At 38.5% G+C, this 21,916-nt stretch overlaps 1 protein-coding gene across 1 annotated transcript in view; it reads left to right on the top strand.

The window, feature by feature from the left end:
• LOC106914096 (rho guanine nucleotide exchange factor TIAM1-like) overlaps nucleotides 1-21,916 on the top strand; it is a 62,431-nt gene that overhangs the window by 9,344 nt on the left and 31,171 nt on the right. The window contains exons 2-9 of the mRNA XM_014980672.2: nucleotides 9,131-9,233; nucleotides 11,622-12,271; nucleotides 13,973-14,259; nucleotides 15,173-15,439; nucleotides 15,557-15,788; nucleotides 16,729-16,901; nucleotides 17,921-18,145; nucleotides 19,314-19,499. Of these exons, the coding sequence (XP_014836158.2) occupies nucleotides 11,629-12,271; nucleotides 13,973-14,259; nucleotides 15,173-15,439; nucleotides 15,557-15,788; nucleotides 16,729-16,901; nucleotides 17,921-18,145; nucleotides 19,314-19,499 (2,013 nt within the window). The 5' untranslated portion in view covers nucleotides 9,131-9,233; nucleotides 11,622-11,628. The remainder of the gene's footprint in view (nucleotides 1-9,130; nucleotides 9,234-11,621; nucleotides 12,272-13,972; nucleotides 14,260-15,172; nucleotides 15,440-15,556; nucleotides 15,789-16,728; nucleotides 16,902-17,920; nucleotides 18,146-19,313; nucleotides 19,500-21,916) is intronic.

The following is a 21,916-nucleotide window of genomic DNA, read 5'->3' as shown; positions in this document are numbered from 1 at the left end:
GTGACTGTACCAGTAGTAGTGCAGTAGCTCTTTTACTCGTGGAACTGCTTCCAATAACTTCATAAACAAGTCCAGACGTGATTCTTGACTTATAGGTTCCCTATCCCTATCATGAATTTTTCTCACAATTCTCAAAAATGGGATTTCTTTTTTATTTAATTTTTATTTACAAGGCACCTCTTCTTGGTCTCCTTCCGGCACATATTTGTACTGCAATTGCACGGAGAAATGTTGAGTGTTATACTTTTTGCTGTCATGATTTGTTGCTTCTTTTTGTTCCTTTGTCAATTTAGCATAACTTAAACAACAGCCTCTGTGTGTATATTCCCTTAAAAATTTAGATATTTAACCCAACTATGAAATTTTCAGAAGGTTGTACCACTTAAGGTTCAGATAAAAGAGACCTATAGGTCTACTTCACTAGCCTCTTTTCTGCTAAAAGTCAATGCATTTCTCCTGCCCTTGTGCCAGGTATTAACAGCAAGCATATCCTCACAGTTTCGATTCACATATCTGCTTCGTTTAAAGTCATTGTAAACACTTAATTGATGCTGACCATGCTAAAAACAAGTTTTCTTCTTTCATAGCAGCTTCCGTGTTGACTACATTGACTCAGTAGAGTTAATGTATGACATGTTTTTGAGCAAGCATTTGCTGATTAGAGCTGATAATGTGCATTTTTTCCTGATTTACTTTTGTTCATGAATTCGCTTTACAAGGTTGACAACTATTTGTATATCATACATGTGTAAAATGTGCAAAATCGAGAACAGACCTCCTTCAGGTTTGTCTTAGAAGTTTCTTCAGAGTAATCATCCGTATAATGTTTTTACTCTCCTGTCATATAAAGGCCACTATATGAACCTACAACAGTTTCACTGCTATATTTTTGTGACTCTTCTGTTGTCAGTGGTTAACAAGATCGATATTGTTGTCATCACATGCCGCTCCTTAGGGTAAACTTACCACCATCAGTACATGAGTGAAAATTTCAAACACAAACATACAACACAGGCATTACAAACCTGAGCAGCTCTCCCCTGATAGTCTTACAGCCGCTCTGTCTCTGACAACAAATCAAACCTGTTCATATCTGCCCTACTTTGAACTGACACAGCATCTATCTCTATCAGCCCCTCAGGACCTATCAGCCCCACTCCACATCTTTACCTCTCATGTTTCCTTCCACCTCAGCACTCATCAGTCATCCATCTACCTGTGGCCCGTCACTCGACTCCACCATCAACCCACTGAATTAGCAGCCTCTCGTTCCCCTTTTAGCACCGTCCTCTGTTGATTTGACTCTCTTGTCTCTGTCATCCCATCCCCCAGTTCCAGCCTCCCACCTCTGTCTACCTTTGGCTCAAACACGCTCATCCCTCGTACTCACCCACTCAGCTGCCCTGTTATTTCACCCCATCAGTTCACACAGGCCCGGTCTGAAGTATTACCTGCCATTTTAGCTGCATCTATTCCCATCTGTGTGTGTCAGCATTGGACATCAAGGTGAAGTAAAATTGATTTATCTTTTGCCTAAATCACACGGATATGCCAAAACAACATAGCTGCCTTGTTATTATGAAGTTAGCTACTTTTTCTTTTTACCACCACAGCACTTTTGAACGGTTAGTGCTTGGATCATCAACTTGGGGTGTTGGATATGAAAATTAGCCTTCGGATTCCCTTGATGCCTGTTAAGTAGGATCATGTTACTATTGCAATGTCTCTAAACCTAAAAATGAACTGCAGAAACAATTTAATCATACTTAAAGAGGACTTTTGATCTCAATGCATATAAAGTGTGACTTCTCTATGTGGTTAATCATAAATTTCACATAAGCTTTCAAAAGTTAACAAGTACAAAAATGACTTTAAAGTATCTGGAAATAAATAAATACAAATAACAGAAGTAATTACTAGGGGATACACAATATATCTCCCACTTCTATGTTTGCAGTGGAAAATCACAACATGCATATTCAGTTGATTGATTTCGATGCCTTATGAGGTGATTGTAATGTCTGTGCAATCAGTGCTTCATCAGGAATTATTCGTTGATTGAGGACTGGTAGAAGCAGGAGACGATTTATTAATATTTAACAACAACAAATGGTATTTTAGCATCTACAATTCAGCCTGCTGATGGATTTCCGGTGGTGTAGTACAATAATGCAGATCTGCAAAGATTTAGTTGAGACTGACATTCCCTGATCTCGACCTTGACTTTGTCGTAAAATCCTGGTGTTAAAATATGCATCTTCAGGGGTTTTCGGATCTCGGAATGCTCACAGGGACTTCTGGTAGTTCATGCTCTGCTCTGCTGCAGCTGTGACTGAGTTAAACATTAAAAGCTACATACATTCATTGACTCTCTCTGGCGTTTCACTCAATAAAAGGCCTGTGGAAGGAGCCGTCTTCTTTAAAATATGGTAATCCCAGACTGCAGCAAGCTGCAGAGAAAACGCAGCTAGATTCTGAGGTAAGAAGCGTACGACGTAAGCTGCTAGAGAGGCAAACGAGAGACTTTAATGAGGTTACTGACACTTGAGGAGCCAACTGGAATAAAATGACTGGCAGTTTAATTCAAATGCATCTCTTTCTCACTTACTTTGTCCCGAGTTGGCACACTGACCCAAAATCTAAAATGATTTTTTCTACTTTTTGGGTTGCAGATTATGTGCAGCATTACCAGCTATCTAATTCTGTGTTTAATCTTCAATTTTTACTTTTTATTTGACAATATTTGTGTTTTGTTCAACAAACTCTTCATCACCATATCTCTGTTTGGCAATGGCAAAGAAAAGGTCCCAGAAAAATATGACAATCTTCTCATCTCAATCCACTTAACTTTCTTGTTTTGATTCAGAGAGAAAATGTTCTTTAGGGAAGTAAATAATCACTTATCTTTAAAACAAATGGCTTGATTTAAGAAGCTGCTGAAACTTGTGCTGGAAGGCACATTGTATGTGTCTCTCCGTCTGTCTGTCTGTCTGTGTGTGTGCTGAAGCTAAGAGTGGGGGGTAGTGGCACGTGCCTTGTCAGATCCCAAAAGGATGAATAAGAAGCTAATCTCTGTCTTCCAGGGAATTCTGTGTCTCAGACAGTTTTCTCTCAGAGGATCTGTGGGAGTGCAGTGGAGCGTTGTCTCCCATGTCTACAATGGGATGTTTTCAGAGCACTGCCTGTGCACAAGATAAATGCATTTCCTCCACAAACATGAACAATGCACCCACACACTCCACATAGGTATACACATAAAGGAGGCAGGTGCTCATGGTTAGGTCTCTGATTCTTTTTTATTTATTCTTTATTTATTTGGAGCACCAGCGCCTCTGTATCTACACACCTTTCACAGTGTGCTCATTATATTCAAAAGAAAACGTGCATTATTCCAGGCTTGTGAGTGTGTACAGGTGACTTCAGGAAAATAAAGAAATAATATTCTTTGATAAATCGAACTTTTTTGACACATATCTGATTCCGCACTATGCTAACTTAGCCTCGTTTTCTCCATCTAGAAAGGTTCTGTAGAAAGACAACTAAAGACAGTGTGAGGGATATAAAATGTTAGGGCAGAAGTCTCAAGGAAATGATTAAATTTTTTTTTCTTAATTAATTACATAGATTTTAACATGTTAAAATGTCAATGCAATTAATAGCTCTTTTTTTAAACATACAAAATTTCTAGCTGGCACTTTTGTGTTTGCATATTTCTGGTATGCCCGTAAATCTGACACATAAGCGACATCCGCAAACCCAGGTGTTCATTTTTTCTTCCAAAAGCTGCGTGATAGGACACTGGGAATGATGTGGTGTGCAAGTTGTGCATAAAGGAGATATCACAGAAGCTATTCAGACCTAAAATACTATCTCAGTGCAAAACGTGTTACAGCAAGCAGAGACATACCCATCGCTAATGTCAGGGGCCACTGTTCATATTTCTAAAGAAGAACTTTTTCAAAGAAGTTCAATGAATGATCTGGGATTCCTGAAACACTTGAAAGTTGAATTAGTATTAGAGCACTTTGCACTATTCTGATGTTTGAATAACCTGAATAACAGATTAAAAACAACAAATATCTTATAATTAGCAGCAAAAATGATTTTTCAATTGAGAACACCGCTTATTTTGGCGATGTGTAGTTTTTCATTAAAATGCGACTAATTGTGGACCTCAGAACATAAGTTCAACTTTTGAGTGGTTTCCAAGCAAATGTTCTCATTGCATGGAATATTATATATTTTTTTCTTCTCTCCATTTCATAAAATAACACTGGGAGTCAAACATACTAATGTTGAATAGTTAATTAGTCAGGCAGGTAGCCAGACAACAGTTGGCTGCTTAGCTTGCCAAATGTAATTTGAATTCTCTACCTCAGTAAAAATGGGAATTTATGATTATTTAAATATTTGCTGCTACCAAAAATATTTCCAAACAGCCAGTTTCATCTTTCTATTAATTTTGGTTAAACATTAGTTGGATTGTAACAAGTCAGAGCAGTAGGAAGGAACATTGGAGTGATTTGGATACCTTGGCTTTAAACCTTTGTAATGTCTTGAAAGTGCAAGCAAACCAGTACATAGTTGGGAATTAATAGCTAGAAGCCAAATAACAAAAACAACAACAAAACAACTAATTTAGACAGCTTGTTTTTCTATGATAGCTAAAATGTTCCTCACAATTCGAACCACAGTGAACATAACTGTTTTTATTGTCATGTCTTTAGTAAAGACTATAAAAAATGTACTAATTGTTATGAAAGTGGATGCATTTTACGTTTCATCTGCAAAACTCCACTTTTTCCTCTGTGTTTGAAGAATTCCCTGAAGATCCCACAAATATTCCTTGACAGTAAAAAAAACCTTTCAGCTTCATTTTATTTCTCTGATAAAATATTATATTTTACTTGCCAACGTGAGTTGATTAAGAACAGGCAATTGTTGTTACTGAGGTCAAGTCGCATGACCTCAGTATGTGACTGACCTCACATACTGATTTTACTCAGGTCAAATCTAACCTGAGTGAGACAGGGCTGGTTACTGGAAGGTTAGATTTGCCATAATTTTATGCCAAATCCTATAATAACACAATATTTTGTTAGCAAGTACACACAAGATTTTGTTGCTGTGTTGTGTAATAATAGAAAAAACTGTTTGATTACATTAGATGCGTCATAGTGCGGTCTGTGCCATGACAGCCTCATAATTAACGCAACAACACAAGTTTTGTTTATTCTCATTGATGCACAGTTGTACAGTAGAGTATCCAAGCATACGCTGTTTGAGTCTGCAGAGCTGAGATGTGTGTCATGTCAGGGTGGAGCTGGGAGAGACAGGTGGAGAGATGAAAAGACCGTCGGGGGGGAAGTTTAGGGTGTGCCTGCTCTGTGACTGTTCTGACAAGCTTTTGGCGTTTTTCCAAAGAGTGAGTGTATGCGTGTGAGGTGAAGAACCTGCTCACATTTCTCTCTGGATTGTGCAGGTGCGTGTGTGCGTGCTGCATTGCATTGCATCGCCGTACGCGTAACAGTCTGCTTGCCCGGGTGTCTGTGCTCAGGTGTGTGATAGATGTGAAAGCGTATAGGTGTTGATGATTCTTTAATGAAACCATCATGTTGTGGCAATAAGAGCCTGACAGCTCCGACACAGCGGTGCTTTCTGACACCTCCTGCCTGCTCTGTGCGATGCTCTGCTTCTTCTTTATTGTTCTGTCTCTTTTTAACACCTGGCTGCTGGTGATAAAATCTGCGAGGAAAAGTCAAATGTAAACTTTAAAATGAAACGAAACATGTAGTTGTGTGTGTGTGTGTGTTTTTTTTTAAAGTGTTCTCCCAACTTTTCTTTGTCTTCTCTCGATGTGTCAGTCTGCATACTCGTCCCTAAGTGAGCACGTCTGCATGATAATGATGCTGTGGCTGCTGTTGCGCAAGCTATTGTGCTGATGCACTCCCTCCACGTGTTAATATACTGCGAGAAATGAGAGGCTGAGAGAAAGAGAGCGAATAATTATCTTTCCCCTTTTGTCTCAGCTCCTTCAATTAAGCCTGAGGATAGGCAGACAGAGCACATGTCTACTTATCCACTTAAACCACACAAACAATAGGACCCCCCCAGTTTTTCTCCTGCTATCTCTCCATCTTGTCTTGCACCACTTTCTCTTCTCACCTCGTCATAATAAAATTCTATTTTCAGTGCTGAATCCCAATATTTCCCCCCCCTCTCTCATCGTCCTCCCTAGTGCGATTCGCCTAGAGCCTTGTTTCACCTACCCTTGTTACCCCTCCTCTCCACTTCCCATACCTTGCTTCGGGGCATAAGGAGAGGAACGATGGAGAGACAAAACATTTTAGTTTGCACATAGCCAGAGAAAAGAAAACACTTTGATTTCCCCTGTGTGGGGCTCCACTTGATTTATTTTTGTGTTTCTTTGGCCTGTGTATGTTTTTTTTTTTTTTTCAACCTTCCCTTTTCTAGACTGAAAACCAGATTTATCTACATGGATTTGCAACAATGATATATATATATATATATATATATATATATATATATATATATATATATATATATATATATATATCACCATCACTAGCTCTGAAACTTAAATACACCCTTGCTAACAATTTTATTTGTTCAATGGTGTGCTTCCAGCTGTAGCTGTTCAGCCGCTAAGCACGATCTGTCTTTGCATAAATCATTATCATTATTTAATTCGGTTATTTTCAGAGGGTGGGTGGACGGCATGTGGGCTGACTTCATCAGAGCAGATGAAACAGAAGAGAGATGAGAAACAAAGGGCAAAGTGAGAGGAAGAGGAGGAGAATTCTCAGGGTCCAAGTTGAGCTTATATAAGTACTTCTCAAGGGCGGGGTGAAATGTGCTACAGTGGTTAAGCTGAATCAGATAAATACTCATCCAGTGCCTTGTAAGCTCATCATACACTATTTTGTCACTTTACAACCTCAAAGTGTTTCCCTGAAATCCGATGAGATCAACACAGACTCAGCTAAATGGAAAGAAAATAAATTAATAATAGGTTTTGAATTTTATTTGACTAAAAAAATCATCTAAAAAGTGAGTCAGCGCTTCGTAGATATGCCTCTACCAGTTTTGTGCATGCGTTGACTGGCGTGTGAGCAATAATCCGAAGTCTAGCCGCATATTCTCAATTTGATTCAAACTTCCACAAGTCCGTTCTAACAGATATTATTTAGTCTAATCAGTCTGAGTTTCTTCTCTTCTCTTGTATGTTCAGGATTGCTGTTCTACCTGAAGCTGAACCTCAAGTATTTCCCAGTTTTAAAACTGGTTTCCTCAGAAACGGCACTGAATTTAACTCCATCTAAGTTTCTATCGACTCTCACCAGCTTCCACGTCCCTGCTGGAGAAAAGTATTCCCAAACATCCATTCTGATACCGCCACCATGTTTCATAATAAGGGTAGAGTGTTCGGATTGTCTCATTTTCTCAAAAATCTAACAAGGAAGATTTAATGTACTTCTGTCTCAAATAAATAAACAGTGTTTGATTACAAACAATAATCCCCACTTATAACATTAATAACTGGAGTCAATTATTTAGAAAGGGCAATCTATATTCATTTCAGCACCGTAGACCTAAATCGATAAAAGAAACAATTGTTGTTTTTTTCTTTAAAAAAAGAAGATGAAATATCTGCCTAAGCACCATGTGAAGCTGTCATACAGACCATCAGCTGAGGGCTGAGAGCATACCATCTGCCTTCAAACGGATAGATTTTTTAATATCTCATACAGAATATGTTTTTCCTCTATTATCATATCTATCTTATTTCCCTTGAGAATCATAGTCAGATCAAATAATTGTCTTGGCACCCTGGAGAACAGCATAGTCCACAGCAGGTCCTGACCATCTAGACTGTCCAAATGAGTGATGCCATTATGAAGATTTGCCAAATTTATTTTAGAAGAGCAAAATACTTAATCTGCCAACTGGATATAGGTCCACATCAACCCTCAAACAACTGTGCTTGCACTTTCGTGACCTCCAATCATTAATGCATAGAGCAGTGTGGAAATTGGAACCCAGCAGCTAAGGGCTGGTACCAGAGAAAATTAGGTTGCTTTAGCAAGGATCAGTATTATTCAGTAAACAGTGTGTATGGGTGAACACATTTCTTTGTCAGCTGGGAGACAAAGGGGTATTTTCCCAAAATGTTTCATGTCTGTGCATGCCTGCTTGGTTTGGGGTCGCAAGAGTGTGAGGGGAAGATCTCAAAGAAATTCTAGGTGTGTAAATGAACACGGCAGCTTTGAAGTTTGTGTCTCATTTTCAGCTTTGGTCTTTGTTGGTTGTCTTCTAGTAATCTGTCTTATTGAGACAATGAGTTAGATTTCGTAATTTGATTTGAAAAAGTATCCCTTTTATATACTACTTTTACATATTTTCTTCTTTCTAATGACATCTTTTAGATCATTAAACACATTAATCTCAAACAAAAACATCAGAAAATACAAACTGCATTTCTCAAATGAGGATTTGATTTAACTAAAATTATATATGTATTGATATATGTCTGGACTTGCCTCAATCAATCCAAATCCTTTATTTAGATTTTTTTTCATTTGAGCCATTTAGAGTTGGACTTACTGGTGTGCTTTCAATCACTGCCCACTTAATAACCCTTTTGCGGTTGAATTTAAAGTCATGAATTGATGTCCACATAGATGAAATCCTCCAGGTCCTGAAAAATAACAGCAACCCAAGATTTTTACATTAGGTCTTGTGTTTGAACTTCTGGTGTTATGCTGTTATTTTTAGTTCTGTGTTAGTTTTTAAGCAGATGTAAAAGGATGCACAGCATGCAAAAAGTTTCCAATTTTCTGTCATCAGTCCACGGAAACTTTTCCTAAGGGGTGAACAACTTTTTCACAAGAGCTCAGCCCTCAGCTGATGGTCTGTATGACAGCTTCACATGGTGCTTTAGGCAGATATTTCATCTTCTTTTTTTAAAAGAAAAAACAACAATTGGTTTTTCACAAGAATCTCCAAGAAGAATCTTGAAGATTTTTCATTTCTTAATATTGGAAGTCCTTTTTGCTTACCATCTTTTGTCTGAAGCTGAAATGCCTCTATCTGTTCTTGTTTCTTTTAGGGCAAAGTGTTTCCAGCATTTGAGCCTGTTTAGACCATGTTATCGGTGGAAGATCAAATCCCAGTAATGATGGGAAGATGGTGATCCGGTTCCTGAAACACAGGTGAATACAAGTAACTTTTGTTGCTTCGTAGATGTTACATTTTTATGAAGAAGCCTGCATAGAAGATTTTCCAGCTCAAAACAGAAAAAAAAAATAAAATTGTTTAAAACTTTTAGTGTCCCTCTCTCTCTCTTCACAGCTAAGAGACTAATGGCGTGGGTTTGACAATGTGTGATTCACAGAGTACAAACTGATCTGACAGCAGCTGATACAGCAACTACTTGAGCCTCAATAGCATTAAATAGCATTAAGCCTTAAGCTTATAGAAGCACAAATATTCTCCTACAATCAACAAAATATGCCCTAAAACCTGCTTTGTTCACTTTGTTGAGAAAATAAATTTAATATAACACAGTTGGATGCAATTCAAACAACTTGTTTTAAAATTTGGGAATTTTAGAGTTAGACTTTTTTTTCTGTTGCATAAATTAAAATAAAAATAAAATCAAGATTTTCCCATACAAAAACAGTATAAATAAATTCTTGCCACAAAACATGTGAAAGCAGCACATTTTCGGTTGACGTTCTCTTTAGATCTCTGTCAGTGTTGGACTCTTCTGTGCAGTTTTCCCGTACGTGCCGCAGTAACCAAATCAACTGACTGTATCTGATAACATATGGCTTAAAAAGCTGTAGGGGACTTTCTAGCTCACTTCTGGGCGTACTTGATCTCCAGTCTTATTTGAATGACAGTTAAAGTATGCAAAGCACGACAACAACTCATGGTGTTTAAATTTAAGTTATTAAGCGGGTCATGGAATTGTACTTGCCCTTGCTGAATGCTGTTTTTATGTACAGTCACCATAAACTCTTGACTTTTTTTGCAGTGGACAACTATTAGGGGTTTGTCGTTTATACTTTTTACAAGAAATTAAGAAAGTACGTGACATGCTATATTACTATGATTGTAAAATTAAAAAAGAAATCAACATTTTCCCTGCCAAAGGTCTTATCCTCAGTTTTGTTTGCTCGGTTTTTGAACATTAGAAGGATCTGGCACACTAGTTCTGTAGTGATGTCAATGAATTTGTTTAAAGCAAAAAAAAAACATTAGATAGAGCAAGCACAGGCACATCTCATGTTTGACTCATGTATTTGCCTTCTGTCGATTGCATCCTCTCTTTCTCCCATCAGTTTGTCTAAAAATGTATCCTCAGTACCAAGAGTTCTTCTCAGTAAAGGAGTTTAGATTATCACAGTAGCACGTTTATACACACGATAAAGATAGAGCTCTTGAAGATCATGTTTAAACTCTTGAATGTGTCTAATTTTATTTTTAAAGCCCAAATATGTCCACCATTAAAATTACAGAAGTTAAAACAGTAAATAAAGAGAGGCTTTAAAGCAAAGCAGAGATAAAAAAAAATAGAAAAACACCCATGAGATGATTGATATAAAAACATTGCCACTGGCAGTATAAACTCCAGGCAAATGTCAGACTAAATAGATAGATCTGTGACTGTTTTTTTTTTTTTTTTTTTTTTTTTAATAATACAGGAAATCAAACTCATGCAGTTGCGGCAATAGGTTATTCAACATCTTTGTTGTCCCAGCCTGAAAGGCTTGATCCCAAGTTGTCAGCCTTTGGCAGAAAACAATGTTTCTATTGAGACTGGAGAGAGTGAGAAACCAAATGTTTAGTTTAAAGATTAGATAGATATACTGGTTCCTGACATCTAACTGCTTGCCATATGCAGACAGATATTTTGAAAATTTAGTTTGAATTCAAGAACACTTTGCTAATCCCAAAAGAAATATTGTAGGAACTCATACAAATTTCTTCAAAACGTTGTTGAGGCTAGTGATGGCTATGGACGGGAGGGAAAGAGCTCAGCGATCAGAATCTAAAACAGAAATTTTATCATTTTGCTTGTTGTTGACAACAGCATTCTGAAATATTTGTGAACGTTTAAATGAGGCTTTGCATGTTGTTCCAATCTATTTCAAGCAATTGTTTCTGTTTTGCTGAAAGACAAAGAGGTAATCACACAACTAGTAATCCAAGCAAATGTTTTAAAAGGTGCATAAATCTGAGTCATATACAGAAGAGTATCAGTTAGCTATTACAGAGAAACTCATGTCAGTAAAGAACCAATCCAACTGCTATAAGTGCCTTCACAAAACAACACTGGAGACCAATGGCCATCAAAAGATCACTACATACATTTCAGAAAGTTTTTCCAGTGTTTACCCTCACTGGACAAATGTCTCAAATCAAGTCAAGTCAATATAACTACAAGATCTGAGCTGGCCTCTACCCTACCTCTCTTTTCAAAACAAAACTGGAAGGGCTGTACTTAAATGTGGTTTTTTCCTAGGCTTTATTCAGGCTAAATCAGAAGGGAGTTAAAGCTTTGTCTTACGGTGGTTTTTCTCCTTTCTGTCCAGTTAAATCATGGGAAACGTGGAGAGTCAGAACGGAGACAGCAGTGCGTACGGCAATGAAGCGGTACACCTTTCCCGTAAACAAACATCCCGCTCGCTCCGCCTCACCAACAAGAAGTCGGTCACTCGCCGGCAAAGGCTCTCTTCGACTGTGAAGCAGGAGTACAGAAACTCAGAGACCTCTACTCGCTCTTCCAGCACACCGAGTATCCCACAGTCCTTAGCCGAGAGTGGACTGGAACTTTTCAATGGCACAGATGAGCTGGGAGAGTTTGGCGTCAACCCTCACTGGACACAACGCATCTCAATGACAATGAGGCCGGACTCCTATCAACATGAGGACGAGCCCGTGGCCACGCCAACTCCTGAGACCTCAGAGGCAGACACTATTGCTCAGGATGGAGAAGAGGACTCTATGGGGGAGGGAGATGTTCCTGGGGAAGAAAGATACCTCCAAAGAATGACTGAAGGTCCCAGAGATGGAGGAACTTTTATAAAGAAGCGATCAAAGTCAGCAGACATGTGGAGAGAAGACAGCCTGGAGTTCTCCATGTCCGACCTGAGCCAGGAAAATCTTACCAGTACAGAAGACATAATCGACGGAGGAGAGGAAGAGGAGGAGGAGCAATTCACGCATCTCAGAGGGAGTGTAGGTAAGGACAAAAAAAAAAAAAAAAAAAAAAACGTGGACATAAAAGACTGCTTTTTGCATGTATTCTGTCACTGTCCAGTCCTGTTTCCTTCCACACTAACACCAAATTTTATGCTTTCAGTTTCAACCTCCATGTTCTCATTTGTAGGTGATATTTTGTTAGATATGCATATGTTTTACCAGAATTAATCATAAAAATATTTCTTAGAAGATGTAAGCAGAAGAGACTGATTGCCTTCAGAATGCAGGCAATGAGAGGGGAAGGAGGCGAGAAAATCATAGGCACTGGCTGAGAGGGAAAAAATGATTTGAGACACTGTGCTGATTAAAGGTCCATTGCTATCCATCACTTGCAGCAGTTCAGTTAATCACAGGTTTGTTAGTTTAACTGGAGCCCTGCAGGAGCTCAAGCAGTCCAACGTGACATCAGGCAGTGGCTGTCAACTTAACTGATGAAGGCTTAAAGGGCTCCCATAAGTGGTCAGATGGGTCAGCATAATGTATAGGCTTCGTGCATTCACACAAACACACCCACGCACACACACTTTGGCAATCATGATTCGCAAGACATAAGCTTGCAATGCTGAAGTCAAATACAGGAATGAACCCTGAAAGTGCAGAACCTTGCAAAATAGTTGACACCCTCTGAACTTTTCACATTTTGTCTGGTTGCAACAGTAACCTTCTTCATCTATGTATGTTAAAGATGAGCTAAATACATCTGTGTTTGGAGGTTTAATGAAAAACATTAATGAACAAATTACATTATGAAGGCCAAAGGACACACCAGACAGACCAACTATGCATACAGGTCAAAAGCTTTGGTAACACTTTATTTGAAGGGGGTTGAATAAGACTGTCATGACACTGTCATAAACATGACATAACACCTGTCATGAACATCAATAAGTCTTCATGAATATTTATGACTGTTGTCATAAAGCGTCATTCGGTAAATTATGACACTTTTAATACAAAGTTGACATTATTCTTGGTTATGACAACTTGACATTAACCAAGAAATCATTATTGTTTAAACTTTACCTTTAATAACATAAAGTTACCTAATTTTTAAAGTGAAATCAATAATACTTTTATAACAAATTTATATCAAGTTGTCATAACAAAGACATTTTGAATAATGTCAACTTTGTATTAAAAGTGTCATAATTTACCGAATGACGCTTTATGACAACAGTCATAAATATTCATGAAGGCTTATTGATGTTCATGACAGGTGTTATGTCATGTTTATGACAGTGTCATGACAGTCTTATTCAACCCCCTTCAAATAAAGTGTTACCAAAGCTTTTCTTACACAAGGTCAAACGGTCACAGTAATAGTTAAACGACTTGTTTAAGACTTAATTCCATTTAAGAAATTAAAACTCTTTAAATATCTCAACCTACCTATTAATTTCTTCTGAGAAATTAATAGATTGACTTGATATGAGGCATGTATGTCTTGGCTTTCAACATGACTTGCAACTTTAATGCCTTTTTGCGGGACTTGGGTGGAAAGACTCTGTTATCCTTTTCCTTCTACCTCAAAAATGTGCAATAATTTGCATATATATATAAAAGTACAAGAGGTATGAACATTTTTGCAGCTGCCAGTAATTTGAATGCCGTTAAAAATCAACTTGTCTACTCACACATACGTAGTATACAAACCTGGAATAAACACCTGCTTATTTCATAGGCTCCACTGAAAGAGCTTCTTCCCTGGACCACCTGTGCAGCCAGCAGAGTCCAGGCCTCCGGGGTCAGAGGAATCGTTACATTAAAAACCACAGAGAAAACAACTGCAATGGAGGCACCGAAGCAGAGGATGGGCTGATGTCTCCAACTGAAGAGGACGGCAGCGGCTATGGAGCATTCACCCTCCCCTGTCGGCGATCTCACTGTCTGTCTGAGGGATTGTCAGGGCTGGGGATCCCCTCCGCGCCTTGCCCCGCCTTCCAGGGGCGTCGTGCGCATACTACTCAGGTTTGATCCTGTTTCTTAAGTCTCCTTTCCTTTTTTTTGTCTTTCTTTTCAGTCTATTTTATTTTTTCTCTTCAGAAATGAACTCAGATTGACTTTGTGCATCAGTGTTTCTCAGGAAGTTCAGAGGGTCAGGACCACAGTCAGTTTAATACTTATCCTCGTGAAGACAACCAGACATTTCCTGCCGTTTTATGTAAACACTCTGCATGTGTCTTTTTTTGTTTCTGGAAGAGTATCCTGCTGCTTTTACACATATATTCTACAGATAAACATCTGGTTGAGACATTTTAGCTCTATTTACAGCATTTTATTATCTGCAGCTGAACAAATCAAAGATTTAGAGACGTCATGATATGTGCCTTTGATGTAAAAAGCCATCAGGAGGGCAGTACTGAAATAGTTAACCATGCAATGTGTTCAGCTGATTTTCATAAACTAAAGTGGTTATTTTAAATTGTCTGACAGAGCAGAAGGTTGTTGGATATAAACAGAGCAAAACATTGCAAAAAAAAAAAAAACAGAAAAAAAAAACAGAAAGAGACTCCAGATTATCTATATTAAGATATTTTAAAATGTGAAAATCAGATGTAATTTAAAATTGAAATCTATGGAATGTAACCGTCGATGCAGGATTTCTATGCATTGAAAACCTCCAGAGGTGTGATGTAATCAAGTGTCTTTCAGTATGCACCGTTTGTACTCAGAAAAGTAACATCTAATCATTTATGCATGATTTCAACTGTCAGGTTGCGTTATGAAAACTTGAATTATGTATTCACCATCAAATTAGTTATTCAGGTCACTGAAAGTGCAGTTTCATTCAGGGGTTTGTATTCGGATGGTTCAAACGGACATGCATCAATAATCCCAAAGCAAATAAGTTCTGGATTCGCCGTGTGTTTCTGTTGGACAGGACATCTCGGGTGCTATGGGAGATGGAAGTGAGTACAGCGACAGCGGCATCGATGGCGTTGCCACAGAGACGGATGCAGACGGCGAGCTGATCTCCCGGCGGTGTAAAGCCATGTCGGCCTCGTTCTCTCTCTACTCGGCAGCAGAGAGCAGCGTCTTTAATGGCAGCGACAGTGGGAGCAGCAGCGCGGGCGGAGGAGACGGAAGAGCTGCTGTGGGATGCAGAGGAGGAGTATATGAGAATTTCCGGAAGGAGTTAGAAAGTCAGGTCTGGGTTAGCTGGTTGTGTTTTTTTAAATTTTTTTTTTATTTATTTACACACCTTTTAATTTGTTTAATAATCTTGTTTTGTCTCTGATCTCTTTGTCCTTCAATCATTCATCAGACGAATCAGGGCAGAGATTTCCCTGAGGAGGCCAGTTCGGCTGTAAGTGATGAGCAGAGCAGCGGCACTCTCAGCAGCGCCTACCCATCTGACACGTTGACTGGCTGCGCACAGGGCACAGTCAGGAAAGCTGGAACTTTAGCTGTGAAGAACTTCCTGGTTCACAAGAAAAACATGAAGGTGGAACTCGCAACGAAGCGCAAGTGGAAACAGTACTGGGTGTCTCTAAAAGGTACAATGTCATGGCATTTTTTGTTTGGGTTAAAATAGAAGAAAGATGTGAACAAAAATGACGTCACACAATGCTCCACTTCAGCCGTGATTCTATATATTATACAGTACAGCACAAAACTTAACCACATTGCATTGCATATTATCTGATATAAAAATGCAACTCTGCATAAGCATTATATCAACATCATTAGACTTTTTATTTTTTTTCTTTACCATGGACTTTGTTTTAAAGAGTATCAACGGGTTGTGGTTTGATTTTCTTAAAGCCTCCTGTTTGAGCGTCATCAGTAATTTTCAGACCTTTTCTGGCGTTCTCGCAAATGCTAAAGACGTTAACTGTATCCCAAAGCAGCTCTAAAAAAATCCCCACTGGGCCTGTTTCTGTGGTTGTAACATTCACTTAAGTGCGTTCTGCTTCTTAAAGCCTTTTTTCCTTTGTGCTTATGGTGAAAAACATTATTATATGAAGAAAACCTTGCAGCCATAACGTCAGACTTGAAAAAGCATCTTAACATGATCCTGATTCGTTTAATCTTCCACACTCTCTCTCCTGTTAGAATGTAATCACATCAGACTAAACTCAGCCGATGCCCTTGTTTGTCACCCTTACTGTTTTCTCACTCACAGAGCTCTCTGTGGCTGCGCATTAGCTCTGCTCAGCCTCATCACAATTTAATTTTACGGCAGGATCTGAGTCTAATCCAATCTGGTCCTTTTAAAATTCATAAGATACAGAATCTGCAGCTGCATTCCTGCCTGCATCCTCTGTTTATTTCAATTTTCTAAAATAAGCAAATGTGGCTTATCTTCCTGACCTTGGGTTAAAAGTTCATATCAATAAGTAAACAGTACTTTGGTTTAAAGAAATTAAGTTTGTTTGTGGGCTTATCACAATGTTTTCCTTTCCTCCCTCTTTTTTCTTCTTCTTGTTCTTCAAGGCTGCAGCCTCTTCCTGTATGAATCAGATGGTCGCTCGGTAATTGACCATAACAACGTTGCTAAACATGCCTTGTGGGTGGAGAACAGCATTGTGCAGGCCGTGCCCGAACATCCCAAGAAAGACTATGTCTTCTGTCTTAGCAACTCAATGGGGGATGCATTTTTATTCCAGGTGAGAAAATCCATTAAAAAGAACAACTTCCAAGTGACATTTTGCTTTCTAAGGGATTATCAATATAATTGTCCAGAGAAAACACGACTAATTTAAAAATCAGAAGGAGTGCAGACGGATGGCCATGAAATATTAGATTTCCTCTGCGGATGTGTAGGCTATGTGTCTGACACTTGAATACGTGACCTTTAGCTATGTATGGAGAAATGACAGCCCTGTGTCCATGTGTTTGTTTTATGTCTGACATGTTTAAAGGCCACACTGTCACAGTGTGACAGTGATCCACAGCAGTGACTATTGCAAATATTGAAATGTATCTATTTATATTCATGAAATTTCCTCATAAGGAATAGGGGAAATATCATTTAAATGGCGATAAGATTAAATTGACGTTTGTCTGTTAAACCAATGTTGTAACTTGAACATTAATTTATATAGCTGTCTGTTGCATGCTTCAATGCATTCCATAAATCATTTGTGAAAATTTTGAAGATGTGGTTATATATACATAACATTTTAACAACAAGCCGCGAGGAAATGTAAGCACAAAAGAGCTGAGTGTCAATTCAAAAGTTGATGGAAAATCATTCGTTATGTTTGCCTTAGTCTTACAAGTGTCCGATAATTTAAAGGCCACTGAGAAGGTAAACAGTCATTATAAAACTCTCCAGCTCACATTTTGCTTCATAAAGTGGGCATTTTTGTGGTGACATATGGTGAAATGTGCTGACGTGACATTTCTGGAGGCATTAAGGCTTGGAAATTTAACAAAGTGGCACAGGAAATTAAATCTGCACATAATTTGTCAAATAATGGCTTTTGTCTCTCTAAAAAGCCTTTTTTGTTTCAGAAAAGGCCATTTTAAAAGTATTTAATCACTTGGACAAACAATGCAAACCCAACATTGATTTTGTTTTATTTCGTACCTTCATTAGCTTTACTTTTTTATTTGTTTTGCTCTAAAATATGCCATCTGGCCTTTAAGCTATAAATCTATCACTACTACTATTTCTTAACAGACATCAGGCCAAACCGAGCTGGAGAACTGGATCACGGCGATTCACTCTGCGTGTGCTGCAGCCCTTGCCCGACAGCACCACAGGGAGGACACCGTTAGGCTGCTCCGAACCGAGATCCGCAAACTGGAGCAGAAGATCGACATGGATGAGAAAATGAAAAAGATGGGAGATATGCAGCTTTCCGCTGTCACTGATGCAAAGAAGAGGAAGACCATACTGGAGCAGGTGCAGAACAGAGAACTGTGATAATCTATAACGGAAATCTGGCAGATCAACCGGATGCAAAGACTTATCTTATTTTTAAAAGGGCATTTCCGCCGTCTCTCTCAATACTGCAAAACGGGCACAACTTGTCCTGGTTGTTCTGACTTTGCATACATGGTACATGAATGCTTGGGATATCATGTGTTAGGAAAGCAATCTTATTTTAATCTGTGAAAGCACATCCTTCAACTTTTAGTATCTCACTGAGTTTGACACTAAATCACCTTCTCTGTAGAGTGTCAATCAAAAAAAAAGAATCTTCTTTAGAAGCATGTGGAACCACAGATGTTTAAATGTGCCTGTGGGATCATTCAAAATCTCAAAGACATGCTGAAACACATGGTAAACATACCTTAATTCTTCTGTGTTTAATAGATATATATTTTTTTCATTTTCACTCAAACAAAACCTTCTTTTCATTCCATGCAGGTGTGGAGGCGTGGTTAAATTATACACAGAATGCTTTAATGTAAAACTGATTAAAACGACTTCCTGAGATTTTAGCAGGCTGAAAGGATGACGTTTTACATAAAAAGCAAACAAAAAAAATATTCTACTTAATGGAAGTGTTTGACTCTCCTCCATAAAGCGATGTTAATAGTTAACCAGGGTAGTCAACTGCACCCAATTTGTTTTAAGGGCAACATTTGGAAAAGCTTGTATTTTATAACAGGTTTTATGAAAGTAGTAATGTGGTTGGGAATCTGAGTAAAATTAAAAGGCATCGTAGATAGTATTTGTATATCAAGCCAAATAAACAGACGATGGCAAAAACTAATGCAAATGAAGCCCTGCTAGTGTTGTGTTCCTGTTCCACCTCCCACGGCCCACCCTGCGATGCTCTGCACACATCACTGCAGGTCGGCAACTGGTGGGGGCTGTGCTGGTGAGTAATGCCTTGCTGCAGGGGCTTCAGCACTCCCACATAACTCCCCTCCCACAATGACCAAGCGACTATGTAACACCAGGCAAGCCTTCAGGCTTGTTCAAGGCTTTTTTTTTTTTTAAATTAGTTAGTGGTCAAATTTGAAATAAATTAGTATAATAACAGGGAGGTTTGCTTACGATGCACAATTACCTTTCTTGGACGCATTCGGTTGTTTACACTCCAAACTTTTCTGTTTGTCAGATTTTTTTGTGGGAGCAGAACTTGGAGCGGTTCCACATAGACCTCTTCCGCTGTCGCTGCTACCTGGCCAGCCTACAAGGTGGTGAACCTCCAAATCCCAAACGCCTCCTGGGTTTCGCTTCACGTCCCACCAAAATGGCCATGGGTCGCCTTGGCATCTTCTCTGTGTCTTCCTTCCATGCACTGGTAGGGCAAAAAAAATGATCGTGCACACAAACACACACACGCCCATATAATATCCATGTCTGGTGAACCATTTCCAGGTTTTTCCTCTCCTGGCTGTTCAGAAATGTTCTTCTTTGAGCAAATTAGAGCTCCTGAACATATTGCACATGTCCTTACATGCTTAAGTAGGTATTTTGTTTGAGGCTTCAAACAGCCAACCCTCAACAGGAGCTCAGCTTGGAGAATGCGGGTGTGTTTGTGTTGCTGTAAATGTTTTGTCACATATGCCTGCGTGAAAAAAAAATACATTTCTGCTTCATTTATATAGCAAATACGCTGGAACAACAGGCGTCTCCAGCTTTTTGTCTTGACATTTTAGCAAAAGTTAATAAATATTTTTGCAATTATTATAATGATACAAAAATAATTTTGATTGTGTATGTCAGGGGTCTGCAACTCCAGTCCTCTTTTGTCGGATCCTTGCAACTTTTAGATGTGTCTCTGGTTCAACACAGCTGAGTCAAATAATGAGGTCATCAGCAGGACTCTGGAGAACTTGACCTCGTACGGAAGAGGTAATTCAGCCATTTCATTCAGGTTTGTTGGACAAGGGACACATCTAAAAGCTGCAGGACATTGGCCCTTGAAGACTGGAGTTGAAGACCTTTGGTGGAAATTTATTTTATTGCACATTGGGACCTTAACTTCATCTATTGGCCAAATTAAAATCAGTACACAGCCTTCAATGTTAGAACCAGAAACTCCAATGCATCTTGTTGGGATTTGGTGGAAGAGACTAACATGTAGGAGAAGTGTTTGGATGTTGGGAGAACGAGTGCTGAAACGAGCTGATTAACTAACAGGTTGCAGATGTGAGGGGAGAAAATAGAAGGTAGACTGAGGAGAGAAAAAGAGAAAATGACACAAGGGAGTTAGGAGTAAACACAAACAGGGGAACTGGGAAATAAAATCTAACCCAGACAAAAAAACCGAGCACAAATAAATAATAAAAATAATCTACCTAAAATAACTAAGGACAGACTGAACTAAAGTGGAACAGAAACAAGGCCAATCTGATCAAGACAAAGAATAACTAAGGCAAGCACAGACCACAAATAATGAAAAATACAAAACAAACCAAGAACCTGAAAGTAAACTTTACCTTATGTTGTGGAATTTTTTAAAATCGTCCCGTCCGATAAAAATCACAACAACATGAAATGACGTCTGGTTGTTGACAGCTTTAAGTTATGACACATCCCAGGTCATTACCTCTGTGCTATGTTTGGTATTTGAACGTCTTCAAGAATTGCCAGAATGAGACGCCAGAAGAGATGACCTGCACCCGCGTCAGCAAAACCGAAAGGGAAATTTATCGTCCTGTCTTAACACAACATATTAAGGGTTTTAGTTTACTCAACAGAATCGGTAACACTTTATTTGAAGGGATGTGCATAAGACTAACGTAACACCTGTCATGAGCATGAAGGAGTCTTTATGCTCATGACTGTTGTCATGAAGATTCATTCGGTAAATAATGACACTTTTAATGCAAAGTTGCTCTAAAAGTTGCATTAAAAGTCCATTAAAAATGCCAACTTTGCATGATTTTGTAAATTATGATAATTTAATGCAAAGTTGGCATTTTTAATTAACTTTCAATGCAACTTTTAGAGCAACTTTGAATTAAAAGTGCCAAGTGCCAGATGAAGACTTTGTGTTTTAAGCTCACCTGTGCTGTCTTTTTAATCAGCACCAAAGTTGTTATGAACTTGTATAGGACGATGTTATCTGTTAAGAGTTCAAACTAATCCTCTTAAAATCAGTTAGCGGAAATGAAAAAGATTAAAAAAAAGATGCTGAGACAGCTTTCAAATTCCTCAGAACTTAATCTGATTAGACATCTGTAAAATGTGGTGGAATATAAAAAATCAATCTAAGAAGGCCAAGCTAGAAACTAACATTCTCATGCCTCTCATGATGCGTCACACAACACCAGATGCTTAGCTGGCATGTGCAGGAACTACATAGTTGTGGAAGGATGATTCTGATAGAGTGTCGTTTGATGAAATTATGTTTCAAGTGGCATCACGCTCTGCTGAAATGTCTTGATGAGAAGAGATATGCAAAAATATATCTTTCTACACACACAGACACGCACAGCTGCTGTATTTATTTTATCTGTTTTTTGGGATTGGCAGATCGATATAAACTCTGTTAGTGAGGATATATCCCTGAGGCACTTTCCCACAAACAGGCTTAACACTTTCTGCTCCCATCTCTTTTTGGTTTACAGCCTCTCTCATCCTTTAGCTTGTGTCCACTCTCCTCTTGCTCCTTTTCTTTTTTCATACAATTGTGCATATTTTAATAATAATAATAATAATAATTCTTTAAAAACAAAGCATATATGTAAAAACATAACATGATATGCAGTA

The sequence above is a fragment of the Poecilia mexicana genome, unplaced genomic scaffold, assembly GCF_051168715.1.
Source record: "Poecilia mexicana isolate PSO_F unplaced genomic scaffold, ASM5116871v1 scaffold_14, whole genome shotgun sequence".
In the NCBI taxonomy this organism is placed as follows: Eukaryota; Metazoa; Chordata; class Actinopteri; order Cyprinodontiformes; family Poeciliidae; genus Poecilia; species Poecilia mexicana.
The sequence above is the reverse complement of the archived record's forward strand: the minus strand, read 5'-3'. Positions and strand labels throughout refer to the sequence as shown.